The sequence below is a fragment of the Chelonoidis abingdonii genome, chromosome 13 (assembly GCF_003597395.2).
Source record: "Chelonoidis abingdonii isolate Lonesome George chromosome 13, CheloAbing_2.0, whole genome shotgun sequence".
NCBI classification, from domain to species: domain Eukaryota; kingdom Metazoa; phylum Chordata; order Testudines; family Testudinidae; genus Chelonoidis; species Chelonoidis abingdonii.
The window spans coordinates 24,121,190-24,139,057 of record NC_133781.1 but is presented as its reverse complement, the minus strand read 5'-3'; the positions used below and the strand labels follow the sequence as shown (position 1 = coordinate 24,139,057).

At 43.5% G+C, this 17,868-nt stretch overlaps 1 protein-coding gene across 5 annotated transcripts; it reads left to right on the top strand.

Moving 5' to 3' along the window:
* Positions 1-1,225: 1,225 nt before the first annotated feature.
* On the top strand, positions 1,226-16,502 carry LOC116839562 (sterile alpha motif domain-containing protein 9-like). Of its 5 annotated transcripts, none has more exons than XM_075071846.1 (5): positions 1,226-1,286; positions 2,995-3,057; positions 5,484-5,554; positions 7,438-7,482; positions 9,172-16,501. In XM_075071846.1, the coding sequence occupies exons 4-5, from the start codon at positions 7,479-7,481 to the stop codon at positions 13,968-13,970; spliced, it is 4,803 nt and encodes a 1,600-aa protein (XP_074927947.1). In that variant the 5' UTR covers positions 1,226-1,286; positions 2,995-3,057; positions 5,484-5,554; positions 7,438-7,478; the 3' UTR covers positions 13,971-16,501. The 5 variants fall into 5 exon arrangements, 4 of the variants coding, with proteins under 4 accessions (XP_074927947.1, XP_032661511.1, XP_032661512.1 ...); XM_032805620.2 differs by having other exon boundaries at positions 2,975-3,057; XR_012656938.1 differs by lacking the exons at positions 1,226-1,286; positions 9,172-16,501 and having other exon boundaries at positions 2,292-3,057; positions 7,438-7,980.
* The last annotated feature ends 1,366 nt before the right edge of the window (positions 16,503-17,868 follow it).

Below are 17,868 nucleotides of genomic sequence, written 5' to 3'. Positions count from 1 at the left end.
AAACAGAAGATTAGAAGCTTGAAGATAGAAAGATCCCTCTCATAGCCGAGAGACAGACAAAAGACCCACACCCAAAACATTCCCTCCCTGAGCTTTGAAAAATCCGGTTTCCTGACTGGTCCTCTGGTCAGGTGTTTGGTTCCCTTCTTTAACCCTTTACAGGTAAAAGAAACATTAACCCTTAGCTATCTGTTTATGACAAGCACAGCCCAGCCATGGTAAGAGCCGTGTGGACAGCTGTAGTCCCTCCACCTGCCCTGGGTGGCGGGGGCCCGGCGGAGTGGGACATGGGTTAGGTGCAATGCTTGACACACGCCCCGCCATCCCAGGTTGGTGTAGGGTCTGTGGCTCCCCACTGCTGCCACACACAACTCTTACCATGGCCAGGCTGCCAACCCACTTTGGGGTCCCAACCCCCAGTTTGAGAACCACTGAATTAGAGCACTGCAGGCACCCAGCTGCCCCTTCCTGGATGTGGCTTCTGATTATCATGACATTTGAACAATAACGAGTTTAACAAAAGAACCTTGAATCATGGCTCTTAAAGCAGCTCTCTAGAACCGGGCCTGGGCACAGAGCCGCTTCACAGCAAAAGCCTGTTCAGACAAATTGGTGACAGCATCTTTATCATAGGTCCGTTCAGCATGCACCACTGCAACCTGGCTAATGCCTCTAGTTCTACTGTTATATGTCTAAACAGGGCAACTGATATACATGCCCGCCCTGGAACGACAGAGACAGATGGGTTCAGGCTAAGATCTGTTTCTAGAGCGTGTTCGGTGACCCTACTACTGTGTCTGCCTCCCTACATGTGATCTGACCACCCCATGGGGCAGGCAGCTGGGGAGAGGTAATTTAAGGATTATCTAACAGCAAAGTGCTCCCTCCTGCCTGGGCATTTTGCTGCCAGCTGCACAGCCAATGTTTCAGCAATGAGGGCAGCCATGCCTCCTGCTTCCTCTAGCAGTCCTACAGAAGGATACCTGCACAGTCTGCACCCCTCGCCCTCCGGAACACATCATCAGGCCCTCTTCCTCACAGGTCAGCCCCCCCGCCCCCACCCCAACATGCCACTTGAGTGGGCTGCATGACATTCAGCTGGTCCACCTCTAAACCGTGCCCAGAGTTTACCTGTACGTTTTTGCTTCATGTAATCCACTTCCTCACCCTCACGGCCCAGCCCGACACCACTTGATGCCACCTAAGCGGGGGGGGGGGGGGGGGGGGATTCCACTCTTGTTCCACAGCTAAACTGGGGCAGGTCCTTCACAGAGCCATGAACATGGGTATGTACATGGCATGGGTCTCTCATGCTCTCTCTCTCTTGCCCACACCCACACCCTTCCCTGACACCTATCCCTTTTGCTGCAAGAGGGCAGCACACTTGGCACTCTGTGCGTTGTGTCAGGTTCCAGCCCCTCTTTGGGCACCTGCAGAACCTCTTACTGAGGATCTGGCTGCAAATCTCCCTGCAATTCCTGATGTATGCACAGTTCAAGGTTTTTCAGCCCATTCTGTAGTATCCAAACAGTTCCTTGCATTTAGGGTGACCAGACAGCAAGTGTGAAAAATCGGGGTGGGTGGGACTAGGAACCTATATAAGAAAAAGCCCCAAATATCAGGGCTGTCCCTATAAAATCAGGCCATCTGGTCACCCTACTTGCATTGGAGAACATTTCCTACAAAACACCTGAGTGTGGGGTGACTGTTTTTTTTTTTTGTCTGTTTGTTTTGTTTTTTTTGGGGGTGGGGGTGGGGGGTGTTGGTAGGGTGACCATGCATCCTATTTTGGCTGGGACAGGTCCTTTTTTTTTTTTAAGCCCTGTCCTAGCCATCCTGACTTTTTTGGCAAACACGGGCATTTTCTCTTCCCACCGACATGATCATCAGTTGGCAAGAGCAAAGTGGACAAAAATCACATTAGTTCCAAAAAAATGGGATGCAACCCCTAGTATGGTACAGAGGAACATTTCGGTGGGGGTGGAGGGGGGGGTCAAGCAGCAACACGAGCCCTGCATAGGAGGAAAGGGTCAGAAGAGCAGGTTGGGGCAAGCCAGCTCTGCATGGGGAAGTGGCAGTGATCTTGGGCCAGCCCCATGTGCAGGAGATAGAGCAGGGCCTCGGGCTGGCCCAGCATTTGGGCGGGGGGAGGGGGCGGGCAGGCTCTGGCTGGTCCTGCTTGCAGGGGGATGGAGAGAGGGGCCTTGGCCAGCCCAGGGAGAGCAGCAGGGAGGCTTGGGTGGCAAAGGGGAACCTCAGGCTGGCCCCACATGAGTGAGCAGCAGGGGGGTTTGGGCCAATGGTGGTGGTGGGGGGCTTTGGGCTGGCCCAGCTTGGGCAGCAGGGAGGGCTGGGAGCAGGACTCACACTGGGAGCAGGCAGGGGCACCTTGGACTAGTCCCATTTTTCCTTTGGCAAAATATGGTCACCCTGGGAGGGGGAGGGGTTCTTTGTCAGTTCTTCCCCACCTCAAAGGCTTCGTTTGGGAGGGCTGCCTACACACAAATGTTGTACTGCTTTAACTAGATCACCCTAGCACGGCAGCTGCTACCTTGGTAAAAGGTGCTTATGCTGTTACAGCTTATCCCCCTAAGGAAAGGTGTTATAAAACACCTGAACACCAGTACAAGCTACACATTAGCGTTGTGCAGATTTAACTATTTCAGTAAGAAAAACCTACATGGTTAAATCAGGCCATAAACTGCATAGACCAGGCCTCAGGCAAGCTAAACAGCTGAGCTCACAGCTCAACACGGAAGTGTCCTGCTTCTTGCTTGATGATTTCTAGCCGGGCTCAGTCTGGTGGGTGGAGACTTGGACAAGTTTCAAGCTCACTTCTGGGGGGAGGACGGAAAGTCTCTCTCTCTCCCACGCACTTTTGGGGACATCACCTCATGAGAGACTCGCTACCATGGGCTACTGTCCAGTCCTGTGATCAATTTCTCTTTTCACAATCAAATCTTCAACCATAAAGGGAAAAATTTCCTCTCTCAGAACTGGAGCTTCAGTGAAGAACGAGCGAGCAGGCAGCTTCTCCCCCGCTGCAGCCTGTGTCAGGTAATCCTTCCGTGTAGCACTACTTGAGAGTTGGCTGAAAACTCAGTAAAGGTAGTTTGGCTTGTAAGGGGCTAGGTGTGGCGAATGGGGATGAATATGGTGGTCTTTGTGGGTATTTAGTTCTGGGTCACTCAGTGCTAATGACACTTCCTAAGACACAAAGTATCAGGAAGTAGTCGAGTTAATCCACAAAAACAACGAGGAGTCCGGTGGCACCTTAGAGTCTAACAGATTTATTTGGGCATAAGCTTTCGGGGTAAAAAAACCTCACTTCTTCAGATGCCCTAACGCACAGCAGGGATCGGAAGAATGAAACCTTGCACTGCAACAGCCATGTTCCCTGAGGGCTATTGTCTTCCTGCCACTCCCAGATTCTGAAACTTTCCTCTCTCATGGGGAAGCCTGTTGTTGGGACAGGAATCTGTTTCATTGGGGCCCCTTCTTCAAGAAGCCTGTGGCAGGAGGCTAAGAGGAAGACATGCCTGCGGAGTTTGTGTTTACTGTCTGCCTCTCTACCCTCCCTGCAGATTGAATCCCATAGGTGGATCTCTGGGTAATGCATTCTCCATGGTGTTATCTTTGCCATGCCCATTATGAGGTTGGAGAATGCCCTCAACCCTGGAACTGCCCCACACAAATACAGGGCCACCCATCCTGTCCCCTTCTTCCTCCCATGAGGATCCCAGCCCCATGGAGCACAGTGTGGGGCAGCTCTATAGTAAACTGCAGGATCAGAAGCTACATTGATCCTCCTTAACTTCCAACACTGATGTTGAGGATCTGGGTTTCTCTCAGGATGGGGAAATTCCAGATCTAAGAGCCTGATTTGCAAACTTGTTGATCTCCAGAAAACCAGGCCCCCAGGGTTCATGGTTTTTCTATATTCCCTTTTCACATGCAGGAAAAGAATTAAACAAGCAAGCAAGCAGGCTAGCCCTATGGGCTACAAAACAATTGCAGTCAGTCACTGACAACCCTCTCCCCCCACCCTCCCCGTGCACATAGTGTGGACTGGGGGTGGGTCCCATTGTGGTATAGAACCAGCATAACCACTCTACAGCACCCTGTGGTGGTGGTAGTGAAACAGGATTGTGAGCCAGAATTGCTGCAGTGCTACACTCTGTGGTTGCCAAAACAACCCCTTGGGTTCATAGGCAGTGGATTGTAACATAGGGCGGCCCACGGGATTGCTCTAACTTCAGTAGGGGCTGAGATAATGGCCATTTTTATCCTCTCAGTGGGCTTGGTTCTGATCAGGAATGTAACTACTTAGACATGCATCCAGCTCCTACACTTTGGTGCCTCCTTGAGGAGCTTTTTAGCCAGGACAGTCAAAAATAACTTTCGTTTCCTGAAAAAATCTGATAAAATTTTCAGGTTCCATTTTGTGTACTTCAGGGCGTGGGCTGTGATCCCCGCCCAAGGAATTAACATTCCCACTTTGCTCCAAGGGAAAGGATTTCACTGAATCAGGCCCCACACCAAGGAGCTGTTAAGAGATCAGCTAAAAAGAAAAATTGAAGAAGTATTTGTGCAGCCGTAGAATTGCTTTTGCAAAAGAATTTAGGAGGCTGTTGATTGCATAGGTAGCAGATACCCATCGGTCTCTCGTATCTGTTACATAGTCTTGCTGTTTACTTAAATGTGTGAATTTGTTCCCCGTTCCTTTTTAACCCCTTATCATCACTCTCTCCCACGCAGGGGCGGGTCTGGCTTTTTTGCCACCCCAAACAAACAAACAAACAAACAAAAACAAACCTGTAGGGCGGCCGGAGCGCCAAAGCAAAAAACAAAAAAACCCCAAACCTGCGGGGTGGCCGGAGCAGCAGAGCAAAAAATACCATGCAGGGCGGCTGGAGCATGGGTGCAGGGGGACTCCCGGTGCTACAGATGTGCCCCAGGAAGCGGGGAGGAGGGGGAGGGAGCAGAGGCGGAGAGAGAAGGCGGGCGGCCAGGGCTTCCTTCAGGGAGGCGCTCACCACGCGACCCCTTGCGCCTGCCGGGAGGTCTCTGCGCCCCTCCAGTCAGTGGGGAGGGAAGGATGCAGGCTGCCCTGCCGGGCTTGCTACAGACCTGGCACCAGCTGGGGCAGACAGAGCGCACAGCCCGCTCACAGCAGGGCGCTCCCCTCCTCTGTGCCGCCGCCCCCTACAGGGTGGCTGGAGCGGCGAACCAAAAAGAAAAGAAAAAAAACCTGTGGGGTGGCCAAAACGGTGAAGCAAAAAAAAAAAAAAGGATTAGAGGGAATGCCGCCCCTTAGAATCTGCCGCCCCAAGCACAAGCTTGCTCGGCTGATGCCTGGAGCTGGCCCTGCTTGCACCCCCCCACTAGCATGCTGCCCCTTCTTTGCCCTACCCTTCACAGGAATTGGACCATCTTTCTCCAATCCTATGCTCACCCCTGCTTAACTTGCCTTCTTGCCGCAGGCTGCTCTCTTGATCCGCTCTAAGGATTCTTCTGCCTTTAAATCTGAACTTACAGCACATCCCTGAAGCAGGTAGGAGCCAGGAATTACCACTATGGAACTGGATCTCAGTTGTGTAGAAACCCGCCTCCACTGACCTGGCATGAGAGAGCAGAATTTACCTTTCATAGTGTGGTATAGAAATCTGTGACTATTACCTGTACTTACAAATTTTCCTTGACATATTCTGAGGCACCTGTTGTTATTCTTTAAATGTCTGTTCTATTGTCTCTGTTTGCTTGAGGGACCTTTTATAAATCTTTATTTGCAGGCATTGTTAAATTTATATTTTCTCATTCTCTTGTATAATTGTATTATTGCGCATTATTTTGCACACTGCACTTTTGGATGAGTTGTTTGTAATACAGGAATAAACTATACCAGTTTAAGGCACCTTTATGCCAAACTAAGTGTGTCTATACTGAGGAGGGGACAGGACTGTACCACTTTAAAGTGTAATGGTATAAAGCAGTACAACTTATGTAGACAAGGCTCTAGAATGTGGTTTCTAGATTTACATGATATAACCAGAGTCCCACTGACTTACAAACTTTGCCAACTGACTGCAGGAGCAGGACAAGTAATTATTTTTACTCACTAAGCAAAGCAGCATTAAGCAGGCTCTTAAGAGCCCTCTCTTAATGTGGCACTAGGTAAGATACTGTCCAGAGAAGTGCATTATTGGGGAGCACACAGAGTAAACAGACCTTCGTAAAGGTGAAGAGGTGGAATTCAGACCACACTGTAACAGGTTTAATGCAATAGTTAAAATTTTAACTATAATTCTGCCAGCCTTATGTTGGCTGCTCTGTGATCTATCTGAAATCTAGTTGTCAGAACAGTTTCAATCCAGCATTCAAGAGAAATACTATCACAAATGGCCCCTTGAGGGCCATCTCAGCAAACATACCCAGGACTCAATGGCCAAAAGCCTAAGCTATCTGTTCATCCCTGCAGTTGATCCCTCCAGTGTGAAGCTTGGACAGCCACTGCCCCATGGAGGAACAGAGCCCTCAACCTGGCACCTTTTACCACCTTCACAATTAAAAAGTAGGATGGAACGGGGCACAGGAGGGAATGGCTACTGGCCCTGGTTTATGAATAAGAGTGTCTCACATTATTAGGTTTATTTTTCCACCCCTTTCATACTGGGGACTGAAAGGCAGAGCTAGATGGCAAACCCAGGTTTGTTTAAATTCAGTAAATAGCTTAAACACATAAATGGTTCCCTCACCCCCCCNTAATTAAGCTTGGAGGTTTCATGCAGGCACCCACATTTTGGGCTCTAAGGTTCAGAATTAGGAATTATGCTTATGACAGGCCCCCACTGTCTCCTCTGGCCCATCCCCCTCCCCCCCATTGCATCTAGCTCTTACTGCTTCCCTACCCACCTCCCCATCCAGGGCTTAATTTGTTTCCCGACTTGCCAGAGCTGAGTAAGTCTGTTGTGAAAAGTGATATTTGTATGTTTGTTAATATCACTTTTCGCAGCTTCCCAGCTAGCTTAGCAAGTCTGCTACTGTGAAAAGTGATATTAAAAAAAATTCAAATACCACTTTTCACAGCAAGTCTTAAAAAAAAAAAGCAATCAAAAAGCAAAAGAAATAATAATAATAAAAAAAAAGACATGAACATGCCAAGCTCATTATCTATTTCTATTCTGTTTAGGTTCAGTAAATAGAGCTCTTGTGCTTCTTTGAACATTAAGGTGATGGCCCAGTTAGCATGGTTGGCACATTCCATCTTTCCACAGGGAGCATGGCCATTCAGGTGCATGACACTGGTTGAGCCCTGGTTCTCCTTTGTATCATCTATTCTAATGCATGCAAAAACAACTCCCCTCCCCCCCCAAGAAGTGCGTGAACAATATAGAAACAAATCATTAAGCTATTTGTTATGGCTTTTCCCCTCTTTAGATCAGTTTCCGAGCAAGAGGATAAACTTCTTCTACAAGAAAATGGGTATGTCTCTATTTTAAGAGGTTTGCACTTCTTGGGTAATGGAATTTGCCTTAACAATACTTCCCTTTTGAATATATAACATTTTACTTATCTAACATGTGGGGCAAACTAGTGAATCTTTTCAGCAGCCCTGGGAAAATGGTAAGGAGGTGGTATCTCCATTGAGCAGAAGGGAACAGACATAATAGTTCAGCAATTTTCCCAAAAACAGAGGAAATCAGTGGCACAACTGTAACTAGACCTCAACACTTGATCCCTAGTTTTTGCCTTCCTCTGAGTCTGCACGATGAGGTGTGGTTCGCCTGCTGGGATCATTGGGGCATATCTCATCTGATCAAGCCCCTGCCCTTGCAGACTTGAGCACCGAGGGCACTTTGGCCTCTCCTGTTGACTACATTACGTGCCCCAGGCATTCTCCTGAGGACTGACATGCTTTAGTCTCGCTAACATCTCTGAATAACAGAGGGGTATCTAGGTCAGCAAAGTCTGGGTTGCGACCCAGTAAGGCAGTGGGTCGCTCTGGTCAGCAGTGCTGACCAGGCAGTTGAAAGCCTCAGTTGGTGGTGCTACCCAGCTAAGGCAGGCTAGTGCCTACCTGTTCCGACACCGCGCTCCACCCCAGAAGTGGCCAGAAGCAGGTCCGTGGCCACGGGGCTCCACACGCTGCCCCCACCCCAAGCACCAGCTCCGCAGTCCCATTGGCCGGCTGGGGGGGCCATTCTTGTGGGCAAGAGCCGTGTGGAGCTGCTTGCGTGCCTCTGCCTAGGAGCCAGACCTGCTTCAGGCGCAGGGAGGTCCGCAGGGCTAGGATAGGAGGGAAACCTGCCTCTGCACCCCAGCTGTGCTACTGATAGGGAGCCACTGGAAGTAACTCCATGTCCCAACCCTGATCCCCTCCTGCACCCCCAGCCCTGAGCCCCCCCAAACCCTGATCCCCTCCTGCACCCCAAATCTCTCATCCCCAGCCCAGAGCCCCCTCCTACACCCTGAACCCCTCCATTCCCAGTCCCACCCTGCAGCCCTCACCCGTGCACCCCAACCCTCTGCCCCAGCCCTGAGCCCCTCCCACACCCAAAACCCCTCACATCCCCAGCTCCCTTAGGTCCTGGGCATCAGCAGTTTTCTAAAACTGGGTCCCCAGAAAAAGTCTGAAAACCACTGATCTAGATGACATTTAATGTCTTGTGATAGGCAGGCTGTCAGACCAGAAGATGTAATAGTCGTTTCTGCCCTTAAACTGTAGGAAACAATGAAGCTTCATACTGTCTACTAGTCCCTGAAGCTACTCCATACAGTCTCCTCTTAGGTTTTGTCTAGACTAGAATAAAAGGTGCATTGTTAGGAAGTTGTATCTAACATGCTTGAGAAGTCTAGTGTAGACAAGCCAGGCTCTCTTTAACACATTCTAAGATGGGGGAGTTAAAACCTGGGCATGGGTGAGTGAAGCCTGGCCTTTAACTCAATGTGATTAGTATAGGTTGAAATCTAAACTGCCTTGTCTTCACTAGAGAGTTTTCAAACATGTTGTTAGCTAACATCACACGTTTAACTCTGGGTCTAGACAAGGCTTTAAAAAGGACCGTAACACTAATTCAAATGGCATGGTGTGGTGAAATTAAAAAAAAAAAAAGAAAAGAAAAAACTAACCCTGCCTGAGTATGTGCTACTGACACCCAATTTCATTTTCAGACTACAAAACGCTACCGTTGGCTGAATGGAGTGAGTCTCATGTTAGATGCTGGCTAGAATCTATTGGAATTAAGAAAGAATATGTAGAAAAGCTCTGTGAAGAGGAAGTGACTGGCCCCGTGCTCAAAGAATTAGATGAACCTTTCCTCAAAAGCATGGGTATGAAAGGAGGCCAAATCCACATAATAACACGGAAAAGAAATGAACTTTTGGAACATTTGCAGAAAAATGCAGGGGTAGACTCAGCCCAAGCAAATAATCCCAGCATTAAGGCTTCAGAAGTGTTGGGTTCTGATATTACTACCAATGATGATAAAACGAGAGTAAAAAACAGGAATTCAGCTTTGTTTATGAAGGCTAATGCAGCAACTGAAAAGACAGACAGTGATTTAAAGGCCCTCAGCATCAAACAGCCCGAAAGTTTTCATGTAACATCTTACCAGAAGGGATCTGCAGAAACACACAACTCTGGGGCAGTAGAAGAGACTGGTAAGGAGCACACAGAAAAAACAATGTCTACTTTTTGCAGGAGAGGAAGTAGAAAAAGTCGTTCCTTACATGAAAATACAGTTGAATCATTAACTCTGAGCAAATTCAGGCAATTTAAAAATGAAGACATTAATTTTAAATACGTGAAAAACAGAATTCTTGCTCCGGAAACTGGAGTCATAGATTTGATCACCCCTTGCCATGAATACAAATCTTTTACAACTGCTGCAAAGCTGGATAGGCAACGACTGCAAGCAAAGTTTGCCTATGAAGTGATTAGATATGCCTCAGCCTGCATGAATGTTCGAACAAATGGCACAATACACTTTGGTGTAATGGACAGTGTTGAAGACAAGGGCTGGAAACACGGACAGATAGCTGGCATACCAGTCAGAGACAGAGACATCTATGTAGATGCATTAGATTACATTGAAAAATGTTTTGAACCATCTCAACAAGAAGCTGCAAGAAATTGCATTCACCCTCCTATTTTTACTGAAGTGATTCAGAAAGACTCTCAAGAACAATACTTTGTGGTAGAGGTTGACATTGAACCATCATCCAGTACAGTGAAGGGGAAGATCTTTCAAGTACGCTTACCTAGATTTAACGAACAGAGTAATAAGGTGAACTTGGACAAAATGTCAGTTCTCTATCAAAGAGTGGGAACAAAGTCTGAGCCTGTAAAGAATGAAGAACTAGTGGCTTTTATTCAGGGTTTACAAGAGAAGGATGTCAGAAGGGAAAAGGCTGAGTCCTCCAGTAGTGAGGACCCTATGGAAATTTCTGAAAATTTAGGGCGGAAGTTATCAGTCCTATTCACTGATGGCAAGAACTATATGAATGATTCTCTATTGTACATTCTTGTCACAAACAGGTGTGGAAAAGAAGATCTGAAATCTGTCAAATTTTTAATGCGCATGAATATTTTCTGTGTGTTTGATTTTGATGAGGATTCCAGTGTGTCAGGTTTATATGCCAAGTACAAAGAGCATCATGAAACAAGGTCACATTTCTTGCAAAATTATGCCAATGAAAACAAGATGAGCACCACTGAATTTCAAAAACATTTGGGCCTATTTGATCACACCAGCTGGATATTTTGCAATGGACGCAGTGACTTTCTTGGGAATGAAAAACCTTGTGATGAAGACACTTGGATTAGAACTAAAAAGAAGTATCTTAAGAAAGCCATTTCATTTATCTGTGATGAAATCCTTCCTAAGGGATCTTTTGTGGTACTTTTCCTCCTCTTATCACCTGTGGAGAAGCCAATTGTAGACACTTTCCAGGAATTCTATACAGAAATGAATGGTATGGATTATATCATATGCATTGCAGAGTCCAAAGAAAATTATGAGAAGTGGGCTAACCTGGCTCAGGCATCTTGTAACATTGAGACACTAGAACAGAGAAGCATTGTGGGCATGAAGCTAAGTCACGTAGATGCCACTATTCAAAAAATGCTGCCATCTGCAATATGTCCCAGACATTTACCCGTTTCCACAAAAGGTCTGTGTGTGCTTCCAACTCTGGAAGAAGAAAAAATGTCTTCCCTTGAAATATTGTGTGCAGATCAATGTGATGATATCAAACTGGATCTTCTGAGCACAAAAGAAATACAAGAGATAGAACGAACATTTTACCAAGGTAGAAAAGTCAGCTGGAAAAATTTCTGGCTTGCTGATAAAGGGAGCTGTGGAGAAGTCATTGAGCGGGAGGCCTGTGAAGAGGTTCATAAAATTTTAGATGATATTTTACATGGGAACAGAATCAGGTATTCTGTGGCTAAACTAAAAATATTTCATCAACCTGGAAGTGGAGGAAGCACCATTGCAAGGCAAGTACTATGGAAAAGAAGAAAGGATTTAAGATGTGCTGTGGTCAGATCCTCATATCCAATTGCAACTGTCTCCAAGCATGCAGTTAATTTTAGAGAATATGATGAAAATGACATGAAGAATTCTCTCTCAGTCCTCCTCCTTGTTGAAGACTATGATGAAGATTATCTAGATGAATTAAAAAATGATTTAATGGATGCAATGGCAGCTCGAAGAAGTCATTTTTCCAAGCCTTGTTTCATCCTCTTGGGCTGTAAACGATCTAATGTCCCTGAAAAGCTATGCAAAGCTTCTCCCCTCGATACAGTTGCCGTCACTCACAAACTGACAGATCAAGAGAAATACTTGTTTAAAACCAAAATAGAAAAACTTAAAAAGCAGAAAGATTTCAAGCCTGAATTTATTCTCACGTTTGTCCTAATGAGCGAGGAGTTTAATGAAACATATGTGAGGGAGTTTGTAGAGCACCTCCTGCAAGGCATAGACCTTTCTTCCCCTGTTACTAATTTAATGAAGTATGTTGCTCTGCTCAATTTCTATGTACACAATTCATACATTTCATTATCACACTGTGAAGCTTTTCTAGGGCTGGGGGCATATACAGAAAAGAGAATGAGAGAGTATGATTTCAAAAATAACTTAAGTGAACAGGCAAGAGTTATTTTTATTGAATTAAGAGAAAATACCACCTGTATTTCATCTGTCCATATCATACATTACTTGGTTGCAAAAGAAATTCTGCATCAGCTCTCAGGAAGTCAGCCTCAGAGTCAAATTGCAATGAAACTTCTTCAGGAAAAAGTGCTTTTAAACCATAGATTTGGAAGAGAAGAGTTCACGAAGTTCATCAGAGATTTGTTCACGCGACGCGACAAGAAGAGCAGGGGAGACAATACTGATAGCCTCTTCTCTCCATTCATTGAGCATGTCTGTAAAGTTGAAGACTGTGAAAAAGCTATAGAAGTTTTAAAAACTGCCTATGAATGCCTGGGAAAAGATGCCTTCTTTGCCCAGCAACTTGCTCGACTGCATTACAATCATGAAAAATTTGAGGATGCAGAATATTGGGCAGGGGTAGCCAAATCTCATTTGCCAAATGATTCTTTTATTTTGGATACAGAAGGTCAAGTGTACAGGAAATGGTTTAGTTTTACTGTGGACAAAAAGATGTATGAGGCTACTCCTGGTGGAATCATTCAGATGATAGAAATTGCCCTTAAAGCTATGAAATGCTTCAGGGCTGCACAACAGGCTGCAAAGTCAGAGATAGATAGTATGAACAATGCTGGATATTTTGGAGAGGTTGAAGTGGGATGTCGTCTACTAAAACTTCTGTCTACACTTGAGGTATTTCCCAGAAACACACAAGGGGAACATCCTGAGCTTGTGCGTTATTTGCTAACAGACTACATTCCTGAGGAAATTAAAAAACCCTGGGGAAAGCTTCACAGTCGTTTAAAAGGCTTACGTCAGAACATTTATAATGCTCTGGACTGGATTTCGGAAGATTTAAGTTATTTCCAAACAGATAAAAACCAGGAGAAAGAAGATGAGGACGCAAAGGAGGAGAAGGAAGAACAAGTTTACAATCCCAGAAAGTGGTTGAAAAGGCAGTCTGAGGTATATGCTAAGTTCTTTACCTCAGGGTATCCTATGGGAGAAAACAATGCAGAACCCGAAACTCAACTCGTCAGACGCATGAACATTTATAAGTATGGTGGTGGCAATGTCACTACTATTCTTTCATTTTTGACAGATTCAAAGGAGAAGAGGTCAGTTGAAAAGCTAGAAAAAATCATTAATTTTTACCCAGATGACCCACAGAAAGATAGGCTAGAGGATATTGATCTCATCAATTACATTTTTTGTCACATCACACTAGCATGTTTATCTCTTGGATCTTCCAAACTTCTTCCTTTTCAAACACTTAGAGAACTCAGCAATAGATTCTTTAAACAGAGAAGAACAGCATTTCCAGCAAGTGCCCATTTTTTGCTCACCTTACTGTACTGGCCTGATGATGCATTAGACAAAGAACCTAATCCAGATAAAGATGATATTCTCATATCAGCTCTTCAGACTATGAAACGCATGCATGACATCAAGGTGAAAAATATTGCTCCAAGAAAGAAAAAAATCTACACACATTTTTTCCTGGGAAAGGGCAGCGGTCTAATAAAGATTATGCACAAGACTAGGATTGACAAATTAATTGATGGCTCCCTAAATGATCGACGGATGAAGTGGCAACATGGTGATGTGTGGAATGTAGGTAAAATACGTGATGTTCTAAGAAGGGTTTCAGGTTGGACAGAGAATGGAAAACTGTTTGTACAGGGTCATGTTGGACAGATTCATATTGTAGCTTTACATTATGATTCCGTGCCTCAAGGAAATGAAAATGTAACATTTTATTTAGGATTTTCATTTAATGGGCTTGTTGCCCATGATATTCAAGTCAATAAGTAAAGAAAAAAAACTCTTCCATAGAGTAAGGTACATGGGTGCATTAAATTGAGAGTACTCACTGTACTGTTAGAAAACTGTGCTAGTCTTGTTACATTCAGAAAACATTGTACAAGAAATCAAACTGTATGACACACAGGAAAAGAAACAAGCCCAAAGAATTGTGGGAAGAAGCATAATAAGCCTGCTTCAAGATCTACAAAGTTTGGAAACTTCTATTGTAGAAAACCTGTTATGAATCACAGTGACTGAATAATTATGGATCAATTCACTTTTTAAGTTTGTTTTATCAGTGGAAAAAAATTTGAGTGCACAACTCACTAGTATATTAGTTACTGGTAAAACTAAAAAAAATGCAAAAGAGAATGAGAAACCATCGAAGATCATTTGGAGTTATGAGGCCAAATCCACCACAAGACAAAGCAGGTGTTAGTCAGTTTTATCCTTTCCTCCAAAATCCAGACAGTGGATTCCACAGTTGTTACATTAGGTAATTTATTTTGCTTCTTGGATGCATCAAAAAAATTGTAAAATAGAATATCATTTGTAATTGTGTTCTGTAGTTTGGTTTTAGTATTTTCCAAGATGAAGGAAAGAAAATTTTAAAGTGACTCATGTTGTACACATGAACAAAATATGCATATTAACTATTTTGCATACTTCATTGTATAGCACTACATATTGAATAACCAAATTCAACAGCGCATCAACTCACTTGTCCATTTTTCTGTGGAGGGGTGCAAGAAAAGTGGTGGGCAGGAAAAGTAAGCATTTGCTTACAAAAATAATTGCTGTACTTTGCAAATCAATTTTTTTAAAAAACAGGTAAAGTAGGTGAAATAGTGGCTAATCTACCGTGGCAGCTCTCTTTTAAAATATATTAATAGTTTGAAGTAAAAAAATCCCGAAGCATCATTACAATTTTTCAGTTTGTCTAAGGTAAGACACTAAACACGAGCACTGCTAGGTTATGTTTTGTAGAAAGGGCACTGACTGATACATCACCTTCATGTTATGTGGTTTAGGACATGACATATATTTACTGATTTCATAGTCTTATTTGAACATGAATCCTTTATTTCTATTATCATTTACTAATGCTGAAAAGGCAAAGCCTTTTTACTGCACCAGTTCGTTTTTAATGACGTATAATAAAGTAACAATACATTATTTTTGGAGTTTGTGTTTTGCTTCTTTTAATATTATTGTATTATTACTACCTCACAAACTTCACTGGAAACTAAAATATCATTTGCATATTGTCTGACTAAACAACCTTTTACAAGAATCTCAACTTGTTTGAGTTCTTCAATGTAGACAGAAGATAAAGGACAAACAGATGTAATTTTTTCTAAAACACTCAACATCTGATGGCTCTAGGTGCAACCACTTAGTTTTGCAGTTCATTTGAAACTATAATCAGCCACTATTTTCCTATACACAAGGATTAAGCCCTACTTCTCTGTTCAAAGTCTGGGGAAGAGGAAAGTTACTTTTAAATTAAAAAGGAGGTTGTTAGAAAGAGGGCTGTTAAAATCAGCTTTTTAAATTTAACATAATATCCATCTTACATATGAGAGATGACAAGCCTGAATTCATTAGTACAATTCAGGATTTAAATGTGTCTACATCACAATCAAGTATAAATAATGCTAGACACTGTTACATTGTTTAAAGAAGATTGATGCTGAATGCCTAATACCTGCAGGAAGTGGTGTTGTGCAGAAAATGCTCAAACTGATGAGCTCTCTCTCGGATTTACTATAAGGTAAGTAACAGTTCTTTCTTCTTTGAGTACTGTATGTGTGGATCCCATTCATGGTGATTAGCTAGCAGTAATCTTAAATGGGATGGGAGACAGGAGTTATTTAAAAATAGATCATAAAACCACCCTTCCTAAAAGGGTGAAGCATTTACTAATGAATTTTTTTTTTTTAATGTATGAGCTGAAGTTCAGGAAGCTGCTCTGGAAATCTCCAGTATTAGCACTTGACTTAGACATGCAACAGATGTCACTTGCGCTCTACTAGAATGAGTCCGAACGTTTGACATGGTCTTTATCTTACAAAATACTATATGCCATCCTCGTACAAATCAGATCGCCATTCCTTTGGATTTTACTACCTTAAGCAATAAAGAAAATCTTGAAGTCTTATGGAAAGAATAATAAAACAATAGTAAAACAATTTTCTAACATCTAAGTTATGTAATTTAGCTTCTGCTGGAGATAAATGAATTCTTGGAAGGAAAACTTGTAACTGACTAATATGAAAATCTGACAATACTTTGGAACAAAGGATGGATGAGGTGTCATAGGTACTCTATTCATATGAAAAACTGTAGAGAGAGGGTTAATCATGAATGCTTGTAATTCACTTATCCTATATGCTGAGGTAACTGCCACCAAGAATGCCACCTTCATTGACAAGAAGTGTATTGTACAGCTTGATAAGATTCAAAAAGGGGGTTCCATTAGAAAAGCAAGCACTAGATTTAAATCCCATGTTGGAGCAATCTTCCCCCCCACCCCCGCCCCTTTCCAGGAGGAAAACAAACCAAGCCCCTCGGAATTCTGCTCACTGATTAATGAGAAACCAAAAGGTCCTTCTGTAGGCAGATGGAATGCTGATTTTGCTGCAAAATGTACCTTAACTGAAGCAAAAGGAAGAACCAAGTGTTTTAAATATAATAAATAATCCAAATTATTGGAATAGAACACCGAGAAAGAACGTGACCCTTCAATACTGTCCATAATGATAAACACTTCCATTTTGCAGAATACTTAATTCTTATAGATAATTTCCTGCTTTGAAGTAAGATATTCTGTACTTCTGAAGAGCACCCTCTATCTAATGAAGACATCCAGAAACCATCCAAGCAGCGAGATACAGACACACTGATTTGGGTAAAAAACTAAGCTGTGGTTCTGCAATATGTCGTTCTGAATGAGCAGCATGATAAATTAGTGATTGGACAATATCAGATCTGAAAAACAGACTGTTGAGGCCAACCAGGAACTATCAGTATAACTAGAGTTTTTTCTTATCATATGTTCTTTAATAAGCCTTGGAATTAAAGGAAAAGGAGGGTAAGCACATATCAAATGGTGTAACCAGCAATCATGGAAGTGTCCGGTATGGATCCTGGACTCTTCCTTGCTCAAGAACAAAACTTCAGTTGCTTTCTCTGATTCAAAGTGAATGGGTCTAGTTGGGGAAAAAAACATCTTTGGAAGATTTGGTCCAGTAATTAATCTTTTAACTCCCATTTGTGACAAAGTCACTTTTTTTGCTTAGTGAGTCTGTTAAACCATTGTTCTCCTCCAGAAGGTGGAGAGCCATCAAGACTGATACAATTCTGGATATATCACTCCCACAGACCTATGGCTTCTTGACACGGGAGATCTGACCTTGCACTTCCCTGTTTGTTTATATAGTAGGCCACTGTGGATTGTCCAGGAGAATTTGAATGGAAGAATTTTTGGTCAGTGGTAGAAACTCTTTGCAAGCTAGATGTATCCATCTCAATTCTAGAATATGTAACTGGCACTCCTAATGAAACCCTCAACCATGAGTCTGGATCTGACACACATGTACTCCCCAACCCTTCCTGGATGCATCTGATATCAGAGTTATGGATGGTATTGGAACAGCAAATGGTATTCCTGCACAATTTTTTTTTTAAACTGTCCACTTCAAAGAGTTAAAAACCTGACTTAGAATTGTCACTCTCTGCGAAACGTTGTGAAATTTGTATTTGTATATTGACTTCATAAAAGCTTGAAAAGGGTCTCAATCACAGATGGCTGAGGCTTCCACCAAAAGACAGATACAAGCTTAAGATATTGGTTAACCTCACATTTCAGTATTTACAGCAGAAGAGCAATGGGGTGAACCAGGAT